The sequence below is a fragment of the Monodon monoceros genome, unplaced genomic scaffold, assembly GCF_005190385.1.
Source record: "Monodon monoceros isolate NGI ecotype Baffin Bay Population unplaced genomic scaffold, NGI_Narwhal_1 Super_Scaffold_20, whole genome shotgun sequence".
Taxonomy (NCBI): domain Eukaryota; kingdom Metazoa; phylum Chordata; class Mammalia; order Artiodactyla; family Monodontidae; genus Monodon; species Monodon monoceros.
In genome coordinates this window covers 61,590,664-61,615,396 of record NW_021703777.1, presented here as the reverse complement: position 1 = coordinate 61,615,396, position 24,733 = coordinate 61,590,664, and the positions used below count along the sequence as shown (strand labels likewise).

Genomic DNA, 24,733 nt, shown 5'->3' with positions numbered 1-24,733 from the left:
AATTTTTTTTAATTTTATTATTATTTTTTTAAATTTTTTGCTGTATGCGGGCCTCTCACTGATGCAGCCCCTCCCGCTGCAGAGCACAGGCTCCGGACGCGCAGGCCCAGCAGCCATGGCTCACGGGCCCATCCACTCCACGGCATGTGGGATCCTCCCAGACTGGGGCATGAACCCGCGTCCCCTGCATCCGCAGGCGGACTCCCAACCACTGCGCCACCAGGGAAGCCCCTGTTGGTAGATTTTTTGATGATGGCCATTCTGACTGGTGTGAGATGTTATCTCATTGTAGTTTTGATTTGCATTTCTCTAATGATTAATGATGTTGAGCAGAATCTTCTATCTTGAAATAACCCTTAACCCCATGTCTTCTTCAGACCCTTCCTTCTCGCACCATCAGCCCCATTTTTCTGCAAGTCACTGCAGAGCTTGTCAAGAGTTATCTGTACTCACTGACTCCTTTTTCTTGCTTGCCATTCTCTTCTCTACCCACCTAGTTAGGTGTCTTTCTCCTTCACTCCACTGAAACTGCTCTAGTTTACTGTCTTTCTCCCACCGCCAACCCTTTTGTCACCTTTTTGTGTGGATATTTCAGTACAGGTGATCCATTTGCCTTCTTAGTTCTTTGACCTCTTCACTTTGAATGATGGGATCCTTCACTGCATCTTAGACACCCACTGCATTAGCCTTTGATAATGTCAATTGCTGTATCATTTCCAAAATGTCTGTTTCAAGCACTCTAATCTCTAAGCACATCTATCTTTCCAGCTCACTTACTCCTCCTTGTACCCTCTCAATTCTTCAGCTTCAAAGGGACCTCTAATCCACTGATGCTATCAACTGTTCATGATATACCACTTACTACCTTATGTCCTTCTGTCTCTCCTTACCTTAGTCCATAGTCTACCAATGGAATCACTTCCTTGCAAGTATTAGCTCCCTTGTCTCTCCCTCTTGTCATTCTTGCTTAGTTAAATCCAATTCTTGCCTGCACTTGAAAAGATGCAAAAAAAAAAAAAAATGATGACAAGGGAAAACAAACAACTGTGTTGACTGATCTTTAAATCCATGACCTTGAACTTCAAGTGTGCTTTCATTGCTCTCAGTGATTGTGTGGCAGTCATACTACATTTCCCTAATCAATTCATTTGCTAACATGGAACCTACCAAACTACCAGGATCTATACATATATACTCTACCTTTTGTCCTGTTAATAATAGACAAGCTGTCTTCGTTCTTACCAGAGGCCATTCTCTCAACCTGTATGTTGAATCCTATTCCACCTAATTTTAAGCTCTTTGCCCCTAAAATTAGCCCCTCTCTTTCCCACATCATTTTATTTCCCTCTCCACTGGATCATTCCCATGAGCACATGAACATGCAGGAATAACTCCTGTCTTGAAGAAACCAAACCTTCCCTTAACCCCATGTACCCCTCCAGATACCACTCCTATACTCTGCTCCTTTTTAGAGGAAAATTCCTCAAAATAGTTTATGAGTTATTGTCTCCATCCTCTCTTCCCATTCTCTTGAGAACCGACTTAAGCTTTTATCCCCTCTACTTAGCTGAAGTTGCTCTTGTTGAGATCACAGTGACCTCTGCCTTGCCAAATTCAATGGCTAATTCTTCATCCTCATCTTACTTGTTTGATACATTCACTCCCTGTTTCTTGGAAGTTTTTCTCTACTTGACTTCTGGGATACCACTTCATTGTCATCCTACTTCACTGAATGCTCCTGACTCAGTTTCCTTTGCTAGATCATCTTTGTTTTCCCAGCCTCTAGGTTGTAGTGGGCGATGTCTCAGTTCTCTCAGATTCTTTAGAACTTTCCTTGCTCCCTGGATGATGTCATCAGTTCTGTGGCTTTAACTGTATGCTGATGACTTCCCAAATTATCTCCAGCTTCCATTTCTTTCTTGAGCTCCAGAGTTTTGTAACCAATTGTCTCTTTAACAACCCTACTCGAATATCTAGTAGAAACGTAAAATTTAACATATCCATAACTGAACTCTTACTTCTGCCCCCAAACTTGCACTTCCTCCACTGTTCCCCATTTTAGCAAATGGCACCACAATTCATTCATCCAGGTGCTCAGGTCAAAAACCTTGGAGTCATTCTTGACACCCGTTTTTCCCTTACACTTTGCCTCCAAGCCATTAGCAAACCCTAATTCTTTTTTTTTTTTTTTTTTTTTTTGGTACACGGGGCCTGTCACTGTTGTGGACTCTCCCGTTGTGGAGCACAGGCTCCAGACGCGCAGGCTCAGTGGCCATGGCTCACAGGCCCAGCCGCTCTGCAGCATGTGGGATCTTCCCGGACCGAGGCACAAACCCCCGTCCCCTGCATTGGCAGGCGGATTCCCAACCTCTGCGCCACCAGGGAAGCCCGACGATGACCATTCTTAACATCCAAGCATTCATCACCTTTGTAAGCCACTATCATCTCTTGCTTGGTCTGCTTCAGTAGCTTCCACTCTTGCCACATTCATGCCTTCCCCACATCATTTCCACCAGTTCATGGTTCATGTGGCCGTCACAGGGATCCCTTAGAACATAAATTACACACAACTCTCCTGCTCTCACCTCTCCAGAGGGGGTTCTCATCTTGCAGAGTTTGTAGTCTAAAGTCCTAAGTAAGCTTACAAGGCCCACATGATCTGACCTGCCTCTCCAGCCTCATGTCCCACCACTCTCCCCACTGTCTCTGCTCTCTAGCCACGTGGGCCTCCTTGCTCCCACCTCAATCATTTCACCTGCTTTTTCCTCTGCCAGGACACTCTTCCCTCAAGTATTTGTCACCTCCTTATAAAGGTGTACCGGATCACTCTGCCAAAAATACACTCTTTGGTCTGCTCATGTTTTTAAAGTCCCACACTTTTGTATTCAACTGCCTACTGGACATCTTCATTTGGATGTATCATAGGCACCTCAAATATAATATGCTTTGAGACAGAAGTCTTGACTTTCCTCCCAGTCTTGTTCCTCCTTTTGTCTTCCAACTGAAGACTGAAGATCCCCCCCCCCGCCAAAATCTATTTCTCCCTGATTCTTTTTTCTTCACCCTCAAATCCAATGCATCCAATGTAAGTTCTCTTTGTTTTCTTTCCAGACCATTTCCTGAATTCATTCATTTCCTCTGCTACTTGCGGTCATTTACGGTCATCATCCCACTCATCCTGCTTACAGTCATTTCTCACCTGGATTTCTATGTTCTCTTCCTGAGTAGTCTCCCTGCTTCTGCTCTTGTTCCCTTTCAGGTCTTTACTACCTTAGCCAGAGGGGATATTTTAAAAACCAAATTGGATCACATCTTTCCCTTACTATATTATCCTTCCTGTGGTGTCCCATTGCTCTTAGGATAAATGCAAACCTTTTGTAGGGGTCTCTAGAGCTCCACGGGCTCTCTGACCTCACTCCCTACCACTCTCCCTACTGCTCACTCTGCCCCAGTCACACTGGCTTCTTTTCTCTTCCCCTAAAAGGCCAATCCCATACTTGCTCCTGCTTCAGAATCTGCATGGGTGGTTTTCTCTCCCTAGGTGTTTATTGTTTTCCTAGGGTCATCTCATGGTTAATTCCTGTTCAGATCTCAGCCCATGTTTTTAAAGGGTGGGAAAGCCTACCTTTTAGAGGGCCTTGCCTGTCTGTGCTGCCCCAAAATAGCCCCCCTGAAGTCCCGGTATAGAAAGTTTTCAGACTTTGCTTTAGAAAGGACTACTTTAAAGCTTCTACCTTCTGAATTTATCTTCTAGATTTTCCTTGTTAAAAATTCCAGTAAGTCTTTATGTTAATTCAATAAACAGCGAGTATATTTATATATTATTTACATAAAATAATGTAAACATTAGGCCATGTGTAGTCAGCATGTCACCATGCCCCTCTCACTCAAACATTCCTTCATATGAAAGACGTTTACTGAGAATATACTAAGGCACTCTTCTGTGTCCTGTGAGGGTGTTGAGATGACTGAGACATGGCAGTTTTGGTTGTGTGCACATTTGAAAAATGTATATTGTAGAGTAAGTTCCATCATTCTAACACCTTACTAATGTGTCGTCACTAATCATCACTGTCACTGTTAAACTTTATTGAGCACTTACTATGTTCAGGGTATAGGCACTGAGCTGCAGATGAATAAGACGTGGATCCCATCCTTGGACTGTCAGTGTGGTTGGGGAGGCCAAACACATCCTCAACACATCCCTGGCATAGAAAGTAAAGTGGACTGGAGTATCCTATAGGACCGTCACTTCATTTTTCTGAGTTAAATGGCAGTACTGACCTCTTTATGGCTTCTGTATTGAATCATAATTAGAAATGTCTCTTTCTACTTCTAGGTGATGAAAGAATTCACCATGGGTTTTCTTTTCTTAAACATTGAAATCTTTGATCCATTTAGAATTTATCCTGGTGTATGGTATGAGTTATAAACCCAGCTTTCTTAGTGCCTACTCAGTTGCCAGTGCTATCTTGACACAGATGAAATCGGGTGAAAATGAACATGAAACATATATTTGAAACAAGAGAAAAAGGTCACAAAAATGCAGACCGAGGGGGTGTGAGAGGAGACACAGCCTAATAGTTAGCTTGGTGATGTGATATTTTTGAGCTCTAGTTTGCGTGGAGGTCCCAGTTTTTGTTGTTGTTGAACCAGATGGAAGGGCTTGCCCTCTTCCTGCCTCTGCCTTCTCACCCTCAAGCAAAACCCTTTCCCACATTCTCCTATCTCTTGCCCAAATGACCCTGAGCTAAGGCAGTGGGGAGCTGTGCCTAGGAGAGGATTGAGGAAGAATGAATAGTAGTAATGATTATATAGCTTAATCTGTCATGTCAGAGAACATCCCAATGTTTGTTTACATGGTCATACCCAGCATAGACCTGGACTGCTTTAAGACCGGTCTTCAAAACCATAGTGTACCTAAAAACAAGCACAAATTTTACTTCAGAAAGCTTTGAGAAATAACCTAGGTCTTACCGAAGTACCTTCAAGGGAATTCTACCATCTGACACAGAGCAAATCCTGCTGAAATGTTCTTGAGGCACATCTCTTCCCAAGTCCCAGTCACCATGACAGCTGTTCCCCACAAATACCTTTCCTCTTTCTCTCAAGCTGCAGCTTGCCTCTCTCTTGCCCGCCTGTGCCCCCTAGTTCTGTCCTGAGAGGTGTTCCCTGCCTTTCCTTTATAGGTCAGTGGTATCCCGTTCGTACCTGAGGCTGAGCAGCTCACACATGGGCTCCTTAAGGAGGCAGGGTAGAGGGCAAGTGGAGAGTAGTTATACTTTGACATTTCATCCTTATCGTGTTACAAAACGCTTTACTTCTACATGCAGTGGGAATCCCCGTGTAGGAGTGCCTCAGTCCCCATCAGGGAACAACAGCTTTTTAATCATGCTTCCTCCCAGCAGATGGCAGCCTTCCCCAGCAGATGGCTTGGAGCACAAGCCAGATCATCCCACTGTTGGCTCCAGTGGCAACAGGAGCAGTGTGGTTTGTTTGCTACGGAATAAAATACAAACATCTAAAGGGCATAACACAGCCATAACGTTCTGATTATCTCTTAAAGGGAGATGCTATTCATCATTCTGCTCAGAATCCTTTAGAGGCTCCTTCCTGTTGGCCTTATAATAAGAGCCAAACTCCTCCAGGGCTCATTGTGATCTGGCCTCACCACAAATCCTGCTCTCCTTTTCCTTGCTCCCTTCCCTCCAGCCACCCTGACTGCTGTCTTGCTGCGCCTTTCTCTTAATTTCACCTCAGGGCCTTCACACTTGCTGTTTCTTGGTCTGAAATGCTCTTCCTCTCTCATTTCCCTTTCTCCCCTCTCCTATATCTGGCCCTTTCTTGTCTTTCATTTCCACAGGTAGAGTGTCACTTCCTCCGAAGACGCTTCCCTATCTCCCTAAACTAGGTGCCCCCTTCCTTCCACGCAGTGAACGTCATGCTAGTTTATCTTCTTCCGGTGCTCACCACCGTCTGAAATTGTTCACCTGCTTATTGTCTGTCGGTCCACCTGAAAGGCGAGCTGCTTGAGGGGAGGACAGGGACTTTATCTTGACCCTTCTCTAGTCCAAAGCTTAGAACGTCGAGATGAATTGCGCGTAAAAGTCATTCATATGGACGTGGTCTAGATTCACCCAGTCGTCGTTATTCAGCTCACAGCAACTTAGGTCCATTGAGTGTCCTACGTATTTAACACCATCTCATTTTATCTTTAAAACAACCCTTTGGTGTAAGTGCTATTTGTGTCCCCACTTTGCAGATGAGGAAACTGAGGCAGAGAGGAGGTAAGTGACTTGTCAAAGGCCACACACACAGTAACAGAGCAGAGATTGGGCCCAGGCAGGCAATCCCACACCCTGCTCCACTTCACCACCACACTTCTACCTGTGCTAGGTGCTATGGGTGACAAGGGAAGTAGATAGTGAGGGGAAGGAGCTCAGCACAGTGCTTGGCACATTGTAATTGTAAGTGCTCAATAGATATTATAGTGTTTTGTAAATAGTGGGCCTGTCTATTCTATCTATTCAACTGTGTATGTTATGTGCTGTGAGGACTACAAAATAAAGCAGTCTTTCCTCACATGTTTGCAAGCTTAGGGAAATAATATAGACATAAACATAACAAAATATGTAATTAGAGCCCAGATGAGTGATGTGGCCTTCAGTCCAACCATAACCAGACCCTCTACCTCTACATACAATTATCTCCCATTCTTGTACCACCCTGCAAAGTTTTGTTTTGTTTTGTTTTGACTGGGAAAATAATTTTATTTTGTTTGGCACAGTGGGCAGGGGTCCAGTCTTAGAACTTCTGGAATTGCATCTTGGTGCCAGCAGCCTTGGAGACCTTCACATTGAAGCATACCGTCTTGCTCAGGGGCCATCCCTCACCCACTGTATAAATGTCGCCGATCTGGATGTCCCTGAAGCAGGGGGAAAGGTGCACGGACGTGTTCTTGTGGTGCTTCTCGAAGTGGTTGTACTTTCGGATGTAGTGGAGGTAGTCTCGACAGATGACAGTGGTCCTCTGCATCTTCAACTTGGTCACTAAGCCAGACAGGATCCTCCCTCAGATGGAGAAATTACCAGTAAAAGGGCATTTCTTGTCAATGTAAGTGCCCTCAGTGGCCTCCTTCGGTGTCTCGAAGCCCAGACTGATGTTCTTGTTGTATTGCGGGAGCTTCTCCTTGACAGTTTCTCCAAGCAGGACCCCTCTTCTTATTTTGAAAAACGGTCAGTTGCTTTCTGTAGACACGCTCAGTCTGAATGTCCGCCATCTTCCAAGCTGCCTGAAAAAAGGTTCTGCAAAGTATTTTTGTCCTCAATTTACAGATGAGGAATCTGAGACTCAGCATTTGTCTGTGGGCATGTAGTGGTGGGACCAGCATTCAAAGCCCTGTTAGTTTGATCCAAAGCCTGTGAAATACTGCAGTGGCTATACAGGAGAAAAGAATGGAGAATGGAGAAAAGAAGCACTGCTGTTACCCTCTAGGAAAAAGGAGCTGGGAAATATTTTAGGAACAGGGAGCGATAGTGGAGTTGTACTCAGGAAGATCTGCCCCAAGGATGGATTGGATGTTTGAAATCCTGCCCCTGCCCCCAAAGAAATGTGAATGCTTGAACACTGCTGTGCCTGAGTCACGGCTCCACCCACATACTGGGGGTTTCAATTTGAGCACATAGTAGAAGAGGGAGCTTGATGCCACTGGAAAGGACACTAAACTAGGAGGTTAGTTCTGGTTTTGTCATAGCTGCATGTCTGTTTCCTTCCTAGTGAAATGAGAATTCTAGTGCTGAGAATCTGGATTTTAATACAGCTGCTTAATTTGATACAGCAAGATGTTGCCAAAATGAGATTACTATATATTCTTGAATATAAGGAAATTTGGAAAAACTCTGGCCAATTTGAATTGGTAAACCTTTAGGAAGAAAGATAGATAGACAAATGTTTATTTAGAAAGGTGTTAATTTAGTTATACCTATAAAATTAAAATAACATTAAAATCAATGATATAATTTAGAAATAGTTCTTATTTCTAACGTTACATTTCATGGAAAAGCAGTTTTATTCAACTTTTTCATTTGCATGCTTGACATCACGAGAGTTACCTTTTGAGTAATTTAACACTTTTTCCAGGAAAATCATTTTTATTTCTTAAGTTATTTGAGATAGAAAATTTAAGAGTTTTATTATAGAAATTTTCAAACACACCCAAAATAGAGAATGTTATAGTGTACCCCCGTATACCCATCACTTAGTTTTAATAATTATTAACATTTTGCTAATCTCATTTCATCTAGGTATTCTCTTACCAACCCTCCCTACCACACACACACACACACACACACACACACACACACACACACACACATATTTTGGGGCCTCCTGTAGGGCAAGCTTTTTTGTTTGGTTGGTTTTTTAATTTATTTATTTTTCATACAGCAGATTCTTATTAGTTATCTATTTTACACATATTAGTGTATATATGTCAGTCCCAGTCTCCCAATTCATTCCCCCCACCCCCTGCTGTCCCCCCTTGGTGTCCATGCGTTTGTTCTCTACATCTCTGTCTCTATTTCTGCCTTGCAAACCAGTTCATCTGTACCATTTTTCTAGCTTCCACATATATGCATTAATATACGATATTTGTTTTTCTGACTTACTTCACTCTGTATGACAGTCTCTAGGTCCATCCACGTCTCTACAAATGACCCAATTTTGTTTCTTTTTATGGCTGAGTATTTTTTTTTCTTGAAGGATAAATTTATTAACTTACTGAACAAATACTTATGGTACCAGGCATTGTACTTAACAGCACAGTTCCAGAAGCTGCCTTGTTGGTCTGATTCTGCCTTTGCTGGGGAACCCGTCATCTGCTTGTGCAACATCACTCATGGGCCTCATCAGACAAGTTGTTTTAAAGAAAATACTAGACACCATTTCATTTTGCCCATAAGTATCTAATATGTCTTTCTCATTGCTAAGGACTTTAAAAAACCCATAAATTATCATGCCATTATTTACACTTAACATTTACAATTATTCTTTAATACCGTCTAATACCCGCTAAATATTTAAGCTTCCTTAATTGTCTCAAAAGTGTATTTTTACAGTTGGTTAGTTTGAATTAGCCCTCACACAAGGGCCACACATTGTCTCTTCTCTGTTACTCCTTTTTCTTTTTTTTTGGCCGCACTGAGCGGCATGTGGGATCTTAGTTCCCAGACCATGGATGGAACCTGCACCCCCTGCAGTGGAAGCACAGAGTCTTAACCACTGGACCACCAGGGAAGTCCCTCTGTTACTCTTTAACACCTACCCTAATCCTCTCTCCCTTTTTCAAACACATTTGTTAGGAACTTTGGGTAAAATATACCATATTCTGCATTTAATTTGTTCTCTGTGACGTCTTTAACTTTCTCTTCTAGATCCCCTTTTTTTTGCAAAGCATATAGATTAAGAGGCTTGCCTAGACTGAAAATAGTTTCAAGCAAGAATTTTTCATGGGTGGTGCCATGCTTGGGGCCATAGGTGTCAGGCTCTGACGTTTGTGGTGGTTCTAAGATTGATGAGTGAGTTCAGGTGAGGTTGGCTCAACCCCTCCATGGTAAAGTTCCCCATCCACCTTTCACCAGATGGTTTCAGCAGCCAGTTTCGTTCTTTGCCTAGATTCCATTATATCATTAGGGATAAGATAGGCACCTTTTGAACCTGTGTTTGATGCTGTCACTAGAAATGATGTAACAAGCCATCAGAACCCATTCATGTAATGTAACAGAACTTTAAAAAAAATTCATTCTGTAGCTGTACTTTTATCTGCACAATACAACTACCTCATTCTTTGTGTTTCTATTTTGCTTTTTAAAATGATGTTTAATTATTTAGAGCAACATCCAATGCTTAGGATTACAAAAGCATATCCCCAAGAATAATTATTAAATCTGTTTTAAATTTCTTTACTTCGTCCCTCTTTTTAAATACTGATTTAAATTTAAATTGTAGGGAGAACTCTATAATTATTTTAGCATTAATTGAAGTTGTTTCAGGCTGATATGTTTTCGTTTCTCATTTCTTTGTTGGGAAAATAAAGTAGTTGAGAAAGTGTCTCATAAGATGAGATTTATAAGAACTTGCATGCAAGGTAACCTCGTTTCTGAGGAATAATTTTTGGGAACAAAATCTTTCCTTATACTCAGTTATTTATGGTGCTCTACTGAAAACTTCTTATTTTTAAAAATTTATCATGGTTTCATGAAACGCATATATCAAGAGTAAAGTTTAAAGAAGGAAGAAAACTAAGAAAATAGGATTCTCTTCACCTTTTCATTCTCAAGTCCTATAATTTATTTTGTGTGTGTATAACACCGTTGAGACCTCACAAGAGAAGTTTCTTTCAGATTTCAATATTAGGAAAAGTTGATGTTTTTTGCTTTCAGTGGTAGAATTAGAATGTTCAGATATAACTGTACAAGGCTTTAATTATACATTCTTCCTTTTGTTTCATTTTATTTTCCTTTCTCTTCTCCCTCCACTATTTTTCTATCTCTCCTTGAATTTTTCATCTTAAAACAGATAATATCCTATTGTAGTGTATGCGTTTATGTAAGCAATCTAAAATTCATTTAGAAATGAGGGGAGGGTATAAATACATAAGGAAACCAATGAAAATACATGTGAGTACATGATCACAATTAGGTTCTCATTTCATTAATTTTCATAGGTGGAATCTTCAATAGTAAATTATTGGGTTGGCCAAAAAGTTCGTTCGGGTTTTTCTGTGAGGTGTTGGAGAAAAACCCAAATGAACTTTTTGGTCAACCCAATACTTAAACTTTACAATTACTGAAACTTAACAGTTACTTAAACTTTTTTTTATTTACAGAAATTTAAGCATTTAAAATTAATTAATCTTAATTTTTAAATTTTTAGGATTATAGCTATGATTTATTGTGTATTTACTATGTTTTGGGCACTATGCAGAGTGCTTTACACGTATTATCTTATTTAACTTTCAGACAACAACCTTTTGTGGTACATGACCGTGAGAAAACTAAGGTATGGAGAGCTTTAGTAAACTTGCTCAAGATCAGAGGTTAGAGCCAGGATTTGGTTCTAGGCAGTCTGATTCCAGAGCCAGTGGTCCTATCCATTAAACAATATTATAGTATTCCCTAAAGCTGTTTGCTTCAAAAAATACCAGTGCTTGTCCCACCCCCTGAGGTTGTGACTTAACTGGGCTGGGACCCAAAATTTTTAAAAGATTTCCAGGTGATTCTAATGTGCAGACAAGTTTGGAAACCATTGTAATACTGCTTTGCTTGGGACATAGCTGACACAATGGCCACCTGAGAGCTATTCCTTCCTGCCAGTTGATGAGATAACATCAAAAATGTGTTTCTAAAATGAAGCATGAAAGCTCTACCTGTGGGAGAAATTATAGCATGAAAGGGCAAAAGGAAATAGCATAATTCATTCGTATTACCAGCATTTGTAGAGGTTATTTTAGGATTGACTCAGCGTTATACTGACTCTGACTTGTGCATATAAAGCTGGAAACCAAGCTTGGTGATGCATCAAAATCCACAAAACAAGTGCTGTATCTTTCATGAGGGACAGCATGACTGTGTACAAGGGCATTTTTGTAGACTACTCTCCCCTCTTCCTTAGGTCTGAGTCAGTTTAGGAGAGTAATAGAAAATAGCCGAACTCAAAATTTTCATTTACTTTTTTTTTTTTTTTTTTTTAAGGTCATAGCCTATCTCCTAGTGGGCTGTAAACTCCTTGTGAAGAGAAACCAACCGTATCTTATAAATTTTGTTCTCTCAACTTTGGCACCAGGCTGCACATACTAGAAACCCAATCAATACCTGAGTGCTGTGTTTCCTACAGTGCTCCTACATTGATGCACTAAAGTTGTAACTAATAATTCTACCATTCATCTACTGTCTGCATGTATTATATGCAGGGTGTTTTACATACATGTCACTAATCTTTACACACACCTACCCATTATCCTCCTATCTGAGGAGAGGAAACTGAGTCTCAGAGAAGTTAAGGAATTTGCCCAAGATTGTACAGCTGAGTAAGTAACAAAACTGGGGTTTGAGCCATGTCTGTCTGATGCCAGAGCACACCCACTTTCCTTTACCCCAAACACTCCAGAGGGTGGACTCCCAGACGTGATTAAAAACTCCCAAGGAGAAACTGTCTGGAACAATTTGTCATAATGAGGCCTATTATCATAGGCCTTTGGATAATTTGGCCTGTATGATCGCCTATATTTTCCCATAGTAAAAAAAAAAACTTCATAATTTTTTTTTAAGATTTAATTTTATTTATTTTTGGCTGCGCTGGGTCTTCGTTTCTGTGTGCAGGCTTTATCTAGTTACGGCAAGTGGGGGCTACTCTTCACTGCTGTGCGCGGGCTTCTCATCGCGGTGGCTTCTCTTGTTGCAGAGCACGGGCTCTAGGCACACAGGCTTCAGTAGTTGTGACACACGGGCTCAGTAGTTGTGGCTCACGGGCTCTAGAGTGCAGGCTCAGTAGTTGTGGCACAAGGACTTAGTTGCTCCACGGCATGTGGGATCTTCCCGGACCAGGGATTAAACCCATGTCCACTGTGCCACCAGGGAAGTTGCTCTAAACATGAATTTTAATTTGCTTCCATTTTGTCTGTTTTGAATAGTTCAGGTGTATCCAGCTTTCTACTGTTAAAGATACCACCATTAACATTTTTGTGCATAAATCTTTGCCCACAATTGGAATTATTTCTTTAGGGTACATGTTTAGAAGTAGAATTGGATTAAGGAGTATAAGCATTGCTGACTCGTACTACCAATTATTTTTCACAAAGTGTACTGATTTAAATACCCACCAGCAGCATGCAAGTACTCATTTCATCTTACCCTTCCAGCGCTGTTTTTTTTTTTTTGCTGCTCCTTGTGGCCTGTGGGATCTTAGTTCCCTGACCAGGGATTGAACCTGAACCTGTGCCCCCTGCAGTGGAAGCACAAAGTCTTAACCACTGGACCACCAGGGAAGTCCCTGCATTGTTATCCTTTGTAAAAAAATTTTGCTCATTTGATAGTTTTTAAAAATCTCATTTTTTATTTGCATTGTTTTGATTACAAGCAAGTTTGAACTTTTTCTTATGATTATTAGCCCTTTGTGTCTCCATAGATGAATTCCTCTTCTTTGTCCATTTAACTTTTGACACCTTCCTTAGTGTTCTCCTTATTCATCTATCCATTTATACTCTTCAGTTATTAAGACTATAAAGCCTTTATCATTTTACCAAATATTTCTCCAAGTTTTTATTCTCTCTAAGTTTTATTTTTTGACACACAGAAGTTTTGTTTGAAATATTTTAATCTGTATGTTTCCTCTGTATCTTTTGTCACCTTTAATGCAGATTAAAATCCAGTGATTAAGTAGGTATTCTCTTATTTTTGCTCTAATTCAATTTTTTTTAAATTTAATCTTTGATTTACCTGTGGTTTACTTTGATAAAGTAGTGTGATATATTTAATTTGGTCTTTTCCCTAAATAGTTACTTTTCCTAGCTCCTTTATTTATTGATTTGTGATAGCTATTTTTATCATATATTTGATTCTTACTAATCTAATTTTTGCTTTTACTTTTCTTTTTGCAGATCCTTGTCCCTGTGACTTTGTAAGGAAATGGTAAGACTATAGATATAGTACCATTTTCCCAGACTTTACTAGCTGAATGGGGCACTCAATCTGGGGCATTTGAGGTGAAGGCCTGTCTTGGGGGTTTTGAGAAGATTCCTATGCTTTCCCTTTGTCATAAGGCCCTTTTCTCATGTTAATTCCTGTGGGAAAAAGGAAAGAAGAGAGATAAAGTGATTAAAATGAAGATTTAGGAGAACTCTTCTTATATTCGCTCAGTGCTTACTTGTTTGCTCAACGCTATGTGTGTCACATAATAGGGCTGAACCTTTAAGGGACTTGGGATTCTGCACTGACAATCTCATGTCATAGATTTTGTGAAGCTCCAAGTTAATGTATCCCAGTCTCCTCTTGCCTCTAATTCAAATTCAGTAGCTATTGAAATTTCAAGAAAGTGACCTCTATGAAAAAAAACGTGTGTATGTGTGTACATACAGTGTATAAACTAGATGCCTCCTGAAAATAAATGCTTACTCTTGGTTTGGCTAAGATATACTTAGAAGAGGTAACAGCATAGAATCATTAAAGAGAAAATACCAAGGGTTCATGTCAGTGGCTCATATAGATGAGAAGTAAATAATATCAGATTTTATTTTTATCTACTCTTTTAATAAGTCAGTTAAAACCATTCATATTGTTTGTTTAACATTTACATTTATTATTAGTTAGACTTATTGTAAGGTCGGATCTTAACAAACGGCACCACGAAACAGAGGAAAGCTTCAAGTGAGCTTTATTAGGGAGCGCTCCCAGGCGAGGTTCACTGGTCCGAGAGAAAGGGGCCGGAGAAGTCGCACCCGGGCGAGGGTTGGGCAAGATTTTATAGGGGAAGAAGGGAAAGGGGTGTGGTGAATCTGGGAGGGCGCAGGGTATTCCTTATTTGGTGGTCTTTTCGGGTATCCTGGGGGACCGTTGGTCCCGCCCTTCGAAAGGCGGGAAGGCTGGGCTGGGTTCAAAGTCCCCAGGTCAGTTCCTAGAACTGGGTGGTGCGGAGAATTTCGGTCTGATGCAACCTGTGAATCTGATTGTGTTCCCCTGCCTCGGGCCAGTTGGCCTTACACTTATTTTGCATCTTCTATTTACTATGCTTTCTAGTTGTTTTTTCCTCACCTCTTTTAGGTATTAAATACTACTACCTTATTATTTTTTTATTTTTTTTTCTTTTGCGGTACGCGGGCCTCTCACTGCCATGGCCTCTCCCGTTGCGGAGCACAGGCTCCAGACACACAGGCTCAGTGGCCATGGCTCACGGGCCCAGCCGCTCGGCGGCATGTGGGATCTTCCCGGAACGGGGCACGGACCCGTGTCCCCTGCATCGGCAGGCGGACTCTCAACCATTGCACCTGCTACCTTATTTTTATGTAATACTTTGCTGTTTAAAAAGATTTTTTTTTCTCACAAGAATCCTGAGAAGTTAATAAGGTAGATATAATCAACTAGATTTTACTGAGAGAAAATGAAATTAAGAGAAATTATATCACTTTCCCAAGGTTGTATGATGGCTGAGTAGAAGATCTGGTAGAACTAACATTTACTAAGTATTACTGAATATCCACTTAAAATACCAAATTACTTCCAATAAAGGTATGCTGAATGAGCAGACTCTCCAATTACTAGATAGTGAAATCGTTTACACCTGGTAAGTTTTTATACTTAAAAAAAGACTGAAGAGAGTGTTGTTTTTTTGTGCTTGTTTGTTTGTTTTGCGTTACGCGGGCCTCTCACTGTTGTGGCCTCTGCCGTCGCGGAGCACAGGCTCCGGACGCGCGCAGGCTCAGCGGCCGTGGCTCACGGGCCCAGCCGCTCCACGGCATGTGGGATCTTCCCGGAACGGGGCACGAACCCATGTCCCCTGCATCGGCAGGCAGACTCTCAACTGCTGCACCACCAGGGAAGCCCAAGAGAGTGTTTTTTAAATGTTTTTGTTTTTGCTGTTTTACTACTTATTGCTTTTGTTTTATTGCTTAATTTGGTTTGATTCTGTGAGAAAATTGTTCTATCTCCATTTTCTATCCGTGTCCCAGTCCTCTCAAATAATCTTGTTAAACAAATGTGCTGTACCTGATTGTTATAAAAGAAAATATTTTCTGAATATAAGCAAAATAGTCAAGTGTAAAAGAGCATTTTGACTGAAAGAGAGAATTATTTGAGTTACCCAATCAATTCAGATCTGAAATGATTTCCATAATTGTTGCTATATAAACATATATTTATTGCTCTGCACCTAAGGTAAGGATTTCCAAAACTTTCTTAGCTGTTGTCAAACTATAGGAGACTAATTATCAATGAAGACATGGAACAGCAAGGGAATCCTCATCAAAAAAAATTTGCCTTCAAGAGTTAAAATCCTTCGACCACATTCTCTTGTTTCTGCACAGGATCACGACTAGACATTGTGAGGTAATATAATACCCGAGAGAGAAGGGAAGCCTGCCTTAAGATGAAGAGATGTAGGTTGCAGATGTAGCTATGGTGACATAATGCACAATAAGTGAATGAAAAGGAGAGATATTAGTCAGACCTCCACATAGGATTAGCAGATGTTAATGAGATAATTTGCAATTGAAGTAACAATCCAATTTAAGTATCTGTAGGAATAAACGAGGAAAATGTCAACTGTCTTGTGTAAAATGATACATTAAAAGAATATTGTTTAGCTGATGAAGAAAAGGTAGGGAGGGAAATCTTGGCTTGGAGGTGATGATGGGAGCCAGCAGCTGACTTGCTTGCAAAGATTAATATATAATAAAATGTTCTGTCTGCACTAAGGCTTGCTGTTTTCCTCTACCTAGCCACCTCCCCTGGAAAGTTGGCTCAGACTGTCTCAGCAGGGCTCAAACAGTACCTACATGTCAAAACCATTCTTTTATTGAGTAAGGGTGTAGTTTTTTTGGGTTTTTTTTTTTTCCTTCTAGCAATGGACAGTGTCTTCATTGTTTCCTGACAGTAACATGTCTTAGGGAGTGCATTGTATCAATTACATAGCAGATCTCAAACTTTCACCACGAAAGGATCTTTTGGTTATCTCAATCCACCACCACGATTTCATGTTTGGAAATATTTTTTGTTGTTATTGTTCATTATATTTGTTAACTTAAAAAAAAATTAAGGACATGCAAAAGTACTAAACAGAGTCTTCTATCAGCGTGAAGTAATGTATGGAGTTGACATAGTTCAGAAACAAATTTGGTGTTTTGGGGAGCCTCAACAGCCTGTTGGTGGTGTCAGATTCCATTTGATTTTCTGAGATGTTCTAAAGGTTGTGGACTCCCATTATTGTCTTCATAGATCTCCTAAGGTTTGGGGAACTTTAGGCTGGGAACCCTTGAGGTAAGCATCAGAGTAGTCCTGAGGGACAAAATGCAGATAGGTTAGTTGCAATAGGAAAGGGGGTAGTTAGAAGAGTCCAGAATATGACACTGGGGGAAAAGGGTGTAGAAGCGGTATACTGTTCTTACTGCCTTCAAACCTGTATTTTACCTAGCAAACTCTTTGAGTGATAACACAGTTTAAACAATCTTAAATGTATTACTTTATCTGGTTTACTGATGGTTCCATGATTTTCCCGTATAAGATGCTTAAACTCAGTTTATATTTTAAACAACTAAATACCAATTCAATTCAATTCAATTAGCATTTACTGAGCATTTACTATTATACATGCAAGGTATCATACTAGGTGCTGTGAATGAGAAAGGAAAAAGGAACTAACATTTATTGAGTACTCACTCCATGGTTAGAATGTGCTAGGTACATAACCCTCCAAGATGGATATAGTTATTTTTATTTACAAATGAGGCTAACTGCACTGGCCTCCTATTATTTTTCAGACATATAGGCATGCTTCTGCCCCAGGGTGTTTGCACTTGCTATCACTGCTTCAATGGAACGATCTTTTCTTGAAAAGTTTATATACCTTATCCTTGTTCAAATATAAGCTGATCAGTGATGCCTTCTTTGACCACCCTATTTAAAATTGCAACCCTGTTCCCCTCTACATACTCCTCATCCCCTTACTGACTTTATTTTTCTTTGTAGCTCTTATTGCCATCTTATATACTATGTATTTATTTTTTCATTATTGTCTTTCCGCCCTGACTTGAGGGCAAAGATTTTGTCTGTTTTGTTCCCCTATATACTCTCAGTCCTAGAACACTACTTGTTACATAGTAAGTGCTCAATAAATATTTGTTGAACAGATGAATGAAAGCTGAGAGAATTAAGTAACTTGCTCCGGGATAAGAAAATAGCACTTCATTTAAAAATAAGAAAACACAGAATATCCATTGTTGGTACTGGAATAATAATCTCTTACATGAGAAAAATGGTTGGATCAAACGTTCCATGTTTCTAAGATTGAGTGCTGCCACCATCACACTGGCCTCAGGGGAAATGTTCCATTGTTAATACTGTGGCCTGGGTGTGTGCCTAGAATCCTGACTTGCATTTCTCTGCTAGCACAGCTAAGGCAAGGCATTAAGGGGCAAATAAGTCATTACTAAAGGCTGAGGGACAACAAAAGTTGTTGAATTAAACAGAGAGTAACATGGAAATAGATAAACTGATTGAAAGATTTCAGCTTGATCTTCAGGATGGCTGGCCCAGTTTTGTGACTGTACAACCTCGGGAGTTCCTGTTAATCCCCCCTTGCCTCCTCCCACTTTTTAAAAGGAGCTTCATGATGCATCAATCACCATTTAATTAGGAAGACTTCATGTAAGGGTTTGCCCGAATCCTACCTGACACCAGGCAGGGCCAGAGCTTATTTTAACATAAAGAGTTTAGAGCCTATTAGAGAGCTCAGGCAACTGTTAGGGAGAATGCTTTTCCTCTCACCTGCCTTTTTGTACATAGAAGCAGTTTCCTTGAGTAATTCTGGCCTCTTTCCTTATCCCATAATTAGACCCCCCAGGGGGTAGAAGTGACATTTGTTTGATGGGATTGGGAGAGAGAACTGGTCACTTCTGGGTCCTCTCTCTTTGGGACCTGCTTATCTACACTGAATGATCTTTGTGATCTGCTTTCTGTCACATAGCAAACAGCCTCTGAAGGGGGAGGCTTGCAGCCTTGGGGGACAAGTTCAATACAGGGATGTCAGGGATCTGCAGGACTCTCTTCAATATCATCTTATCAATAACAGAGAACGTATTTTTTTTCTACTTGTCTGACTTCTGTGCCTATTTTTCAGTTAGTTACTAATTGTGGTAGGCAAAAAGGGTTGTTATTTATTGGGTCCTTCAAACTCCAAGCAAGTACATAAATAATTATAACATGAGCTATAGTAAAATATGTGGTGTATTAGTCTGCATAGGATAGGCAATGCTGCAGTAACAAACAAGGTACAAAACTCTCAATGACTTGATGCAATAAAAGTTTATTTACCCCTCATGTCACGATCCAGTGTGAGTTAGCTGGCTGTGCTGTACAGAATATGTAGTTTCTAGGGTCACTGCAACAGGAAAAGAGAGAGGGAGGAGGAGGACACTAGTTCTCTCTCTTTTATAAAAAATTTTTTATTGAAGTATAGTTGATTTACAATGTTGTGTTAGTTTCTGCTGTATAGCAAAGTGAATCACTTATACATATACACATATCAACTCTTTTTTTTTTTTTAAGATTCTTTCCCCATATAGGTCATTACAGAGTATTGAGTAGAGCTCCCTGTGCTATACAGTAGGTTCTTATTAGTTATCTATTTTATATATAGTAGTGTATATATGTCAATCCCAGTCTCCCAATTTATCCCTCCCCATCCCCCCCGCCAGGACACTAGTTCTTAAGTGCATTGCCCTGGAGTGATACCCAACACTTCCGCTGAACGTAGACATAACTGGTCACGTGGCTTCAAACAACCGCAAAGGAGGCTGGGAAATGTAAAGGATTACATGGATACTTGGGGAGCACAAACTGTGTCTGCTATCAGTGGATTCAGAATAGTCAGGGAAGGTCCAAGGGAGCAGAGTAGGGCAGAACAGGGGATGAGCAGTACCCAGAGTATATTTTGCCTGTTTCATAGTTTTCTCAAAGCCAGATATTCTGTCTGAAATTTATCTATGCAGTCTCTTCAGAATCCAATGCCATCAAGCCATTTACAAAATTACTTAAATTACTTAATATGAAAATTGTGGGAGTTTGCCATTAAGTGTGCATTTTACCTGGGCTCTTCTGGAGACAATATGCTCTTGGTTATATTGTATATATATTATCTTTGTTTTATTATGTACTGTATTTTTAATGATTTTAGAAGTGAGTATTTTGGGTCCACAATATTTTTGAATACTTTGCACTTTTTAGCACTCTTCAAATCACATAAAATAGAGCATGTGGAAAGGAGGGCCTCTGGAGTGTGGAGTTGCGGACTTTGGAGAAGCTGCTGGCCTCACTGAATGATGGAACAACCTCCCGAAGGCACAGCTGAAGCAGCAGCTCAGATATAATTCTTTTTGAGGATGGTGCCTACATACTCTAGGACAAAGTATCTACTTTGAATCAAATAAATTGATGTGGTTCTGTGGCCCAATAAGAAGAATACAGTGGTGACCAGGCCCTCCCATCAGGAAACTTGCTCAAGCCTCTTAGATAGCCTCATCCACCAGAGAGCAGACAGCAGAAGTAAGAAGAACTACAATCCTGCAGCCTGTGGAACAAAAACCACATTCACAGAGAGATAGACAAGATAAAAAGGCAGAGGGCAATGTACCAGATGAAGGAACAAGATAAAACCCCAGAAAAACAACTAAATGAAGTGGAGATAGGCAACCTTCCAGAAAAAGAATTCAGAATAATGATAGTGAAGATGATCCAGGACCTCAGAAAAAGAATGGAGGCAAAGATCGAGAAGATGCAAGAAATGTTTAACAAAGACCTAGAAGAATTAAAGAACAAACAAACAGAGATGAACAATACAATAACTGGAATGAAAAATACACTAGAAGGAATCAGTAGCAGGATAACGGAGGCAGAAGAATGGATAAGTGACCTGGAAGAGAGAATGGTGGAATTCACTGCCGTGGAACAGAATAAAGAAAAAAGAATGAAAAGAAATGAAGAGAGCCTAGGAGACCTCTGGGACAACATTAAACGTAACAATTCACATGATAGGGGTCCCAGAAGGAGAAGCAAGAGAAAAAAGACACAAGAAAATATTTGAAGAGAGAATAGTAGAAAACTTCCCTAACATGGGAAAGGAAATAGCCACCCAAGTCCAGGAAGCGCAGTGAGTCTGATACAGGATAAAGCCAAGGAGAAACACGCCAAGACACATAGTAATCAAAATGGCAAAAATTAAAGACATTATTGAAAGCAGCAAGGGAAAAACGACAAATAACATACAAGGGAACTCCCATAAGGTTAACAACTGGTTTCTCAGCAGAAACTCTACAAGCCAGAAGGGAGTGGCATGACATATTTAAAGTGATGAAAGGGAACACACTACAACCAAGATTACTCTACCAAACAAGGATCTCATTCAGATTGGAGGGAGAAATCGAAAGCTTTACAGACAAGCAAAAGCTAAGAGAATTCAGCACCACCAAACCAGCTCTACAACAAATGCTAAAGGAACTTCTGTAAGTGAGAAACACAAGAGAAGAAAAGGATCTACAAAAACAAATGCAAAACAATTAAAAAAATGGTAACAGGAACATACATATCAATAATTACCTTAAACGTGAACAGATTAAATGGTCCAACCAAAAGACACAGGCTCACTGAATGGATACAAAAACAAGGCCCATATATATGCTGTCTACAAGAGACCAACTTCAGACCTAGGGACGCATACAGACTGAAAGTGAGGGGATGGAAAAAGATATTCCATGCAAATGGAAATCAAAAGAAAGCTGAAGTAGCAATACTCATATCAGATAAAATAGACTTTAAAATAAAGAATGTTACAAGAGACAATGAAGGACACCACGTATTCATCAAGGGATCAACCCAAGAAGAAATATAACAATTATAAATATATATGCACCCAACATAGGACCACCTCAATACATAAGGCAACTGCTAACAGCTATAAAAGAGGATATAGACAGTAACACAGTATAGAGGGGGACTTTAACACCTCACTTACACCAATGAACAGATCATCCAAACAGAAATACTAAGGAAACAGAAGCTTTAAATGACACAATAGACCAGATAGATTTAATTGATATTTATAGGGCATTCCATCCAAAAACATCAGATTACACTTTCTTCTCAAGTGCGCATGGAACATTCTCCAGGATAGATCACATCTTGGGTCACAAATCAAGCCTCAGTAAATTTAAGAAAATAGAAATCATATCAAGCATCTTTTCTGACCACAACGCTATGAGATTCGAAATGAATTACAGGGGAAAAAACGTAAAAAACACAAACACGTGGAGGCTAAACAATACGTTATTAAATAACCAAGAGATCACTGAAGAAAGCAAAGAGGAAGTAAAAAAATACCTAGAGACAAATTACAATGAAAACACGATGATCCAAAACCTGTGCGATGTAGCAAAAGCAGTTGTAAGAGGGAAGTTTATAGCTATACAAGCCTACCTCAAGAAACAAGAAAAATCTCAAATAAACAATCTAACCTTACACCTAAAGGAACTAGAGAAAGAACACACAAAACCCAAAGTTAGTAGAATGAAAGAAATCATAAAGATCAGAGCAGAAATAAATAGAAACAAAGAAAACAATAGCAAAGATCAATAAAACTAAAAGCGGGTTCTTTGAGAAGATAAACAAAATTGATAAACCTTTGGCCAGACTGATCAAGAAAAAGGAGAGGACTCAAATCAATAAAATTAGAAATGAAAAAGGAGAAGTTACAACAGACACCGCAGAAATACAAAGCATCCTAAGAGACTACTACAAGTAACTCTATGCCAATAAAATGGACAACCTGGAAGAAATGGACAAATTCTTAGAAAGGTATAACCTTCCACGACTGAACCAGGAAGAAATAGAAAATATGAACAGACCAATCACAAGTAATGAAATTGTAACTGTGATTAAAAATCTTCCAACAAACAAAAGTCCAGGACCAGATGGCTTCACAGGTGAATTCTATCAAACATTTAGAGAAGAGCTAACACCCAGCCTTCTCAAACTCTTCCAAAAAATTGCAGAGGAAGGAACACTCCCAATCTCATTCTGTGAGGCCACCATCACCCTGATACCAAAACCAGACAAAGATACTACAAAAAAAGAGAATTACAGACCAGTATCACTGATTAATATAGATGCAAAAATCCTCAACAAAATACTAGCAAACAGAATCCAACAACACATGAAAAAGATTGTACACCATGATAAAGTGGGATTTATCCCAGGCATGCAAGGATTCTTCAATATACACAAATCAATCAATGTAATACACCATATTAACAAATTGAAGGATAAAAACCATATGGTCATCTTAATAGATGCAGAAAAAGCTTTTGACAAAATTCAACACCCATTTATGATAAAAACTCTCCAGAAAGTGGGCATAGAGGGAACCTTCCTCAACATAATAAAGGCCCTATATGACAAACCCCCAGCAAACATCATTCTCAATGGTGAAAAACTGAAAGCATTTCCTCTAACATCAGGTACAAGACAAGGATGTCCACTCTCACTACTATTATTCAACATAGTTTTGGAGGTCCTAGCCACAGCAGTCAGAGAAGAAAAAGAAATAAAAGGAATACAAATTGGAAAAGAAGAAGTAAAACTGTCACTGTTTGTAGATGACATGACACTATACATAGAGAATCCTAAAGATGCCACCAGAAAACTGCTAGAGCTAATCAATGAATTTGGTGAAGTTGCAGGATATAAAATTAATGCACAGAAATCTCTTGCATTCCTATACACTAATGATGAAAAATCTGAAAGAGATATGAAGGAAACACTCCCATTCACCATTGCAACAAAAAGAATAAAATACCTAGGAATAAACCTACCTAGGGAGACAAAAGACCTGTATGCAGAAAACTATAAGACACTGCTGAAAGAAATTAAAGGTGATACAAACAGATGGAGAGATATACCATGTTCTTGGATTGGAACAATCAATATTGTGAAAATGACTATACTACCCAAAGCAATCTACAGATTCACTGCAATCTCTATCAAATTACCAATGGCATTTTTTACAGAACTGGAACAAAAAAATCTTAAAATTTTTATGGAGACACAAAAGACCCCAAATAGTCAAAGCAGTCTTGAGGGAAAAAAACGGAGCTGGAGGAATCAGACTCCCTGACTTCAGACTATACTACAAAGCTACAGTAATCAAGACAATATGGTACTGGCACAAAAACAGAGATATAGATCAATGGAACAGGATAGAAAGCCCAGAGATAAACCCATGCACCTATGGTCAACTAATCTATGACAAAGGAGGCAAGGATATACAATGGAGAAAAGACAGTCTCTTCAATAAGTGGTGGTGGGAAAACTGGACAGCTACATGTAGAAGAATGAAATTAGAACACTCCCAAACACCATACACAAAAGTAAACTCAAAATGGATTAGAGACCTAATTGTAAGATTGGACACTGTAAAACTCTTAGAGGAAAACATAGGAAGAATACTCTTTTTTTTTTTTGCGGTACACGGGCCTCTCACTGTTGTGGCCTCTCCCGTTGCAGAGCACAGCCTCCGGACACGCAGGCTCAGCGGCCATGGCTCACGGGCCCAACCACTCCGCAGCATGTGGGATCCTCCCAGACCGGGTCACGAACCCATGTCCTCTGCATTGGCGGGCAGACTCTTAACCACTGCACCACCAGGGAAGCCCAGGAAGAACACTTTTTGATGTAAATCATAGCAAGATCTTTTTTTGATCCACCTTCTGGAGTAATGGAAATAAAAATAAAAATAAACAAATGGGACCTACTGAAACTTAAAAGCTTTTGCGCAGCAAAGGAAACTACAACCAAGACGAAAAGACAACCCTCAGAATGGCAGAAAATATTTGCAAATGAATCAACAGACAAAGGATTAATCTTGAAAATATATAAACAGCTCATGCAGCTCAATATTAAAAAAAAAAAAACCCAATCCC

The 24,733-nt window shown here is 39.9% G+C and overlaps 1 protein-coding gene and 1 pseudogene across 1 annotated transcript in view; one reads left to right on the top strand and one right to left on the bottom strand.

Moving 5' to 3' along the window:
• The window catches only part of THEGL (theg spermatid protein like), a 65,532-nt gene that overhangs the window by 3,014 nt on the left and 37,785 nt on the right, over positions 1–24,733 (top strand). Inside the window, exon 3 of the mRNA XM_029235967.1 lies at positions 13,655–13,685. Coding sequence (XP_029091800.1) covers positions 13,655–13,685 — 31 coding nt within the window. The remainder of the gene's footprint in view (positions 1–13,654; positions 13,686–24,733) is intronic.
• LOC114903154 lies at positions 6,805–7,279 on the bottom strand (annotated as a pseudogene).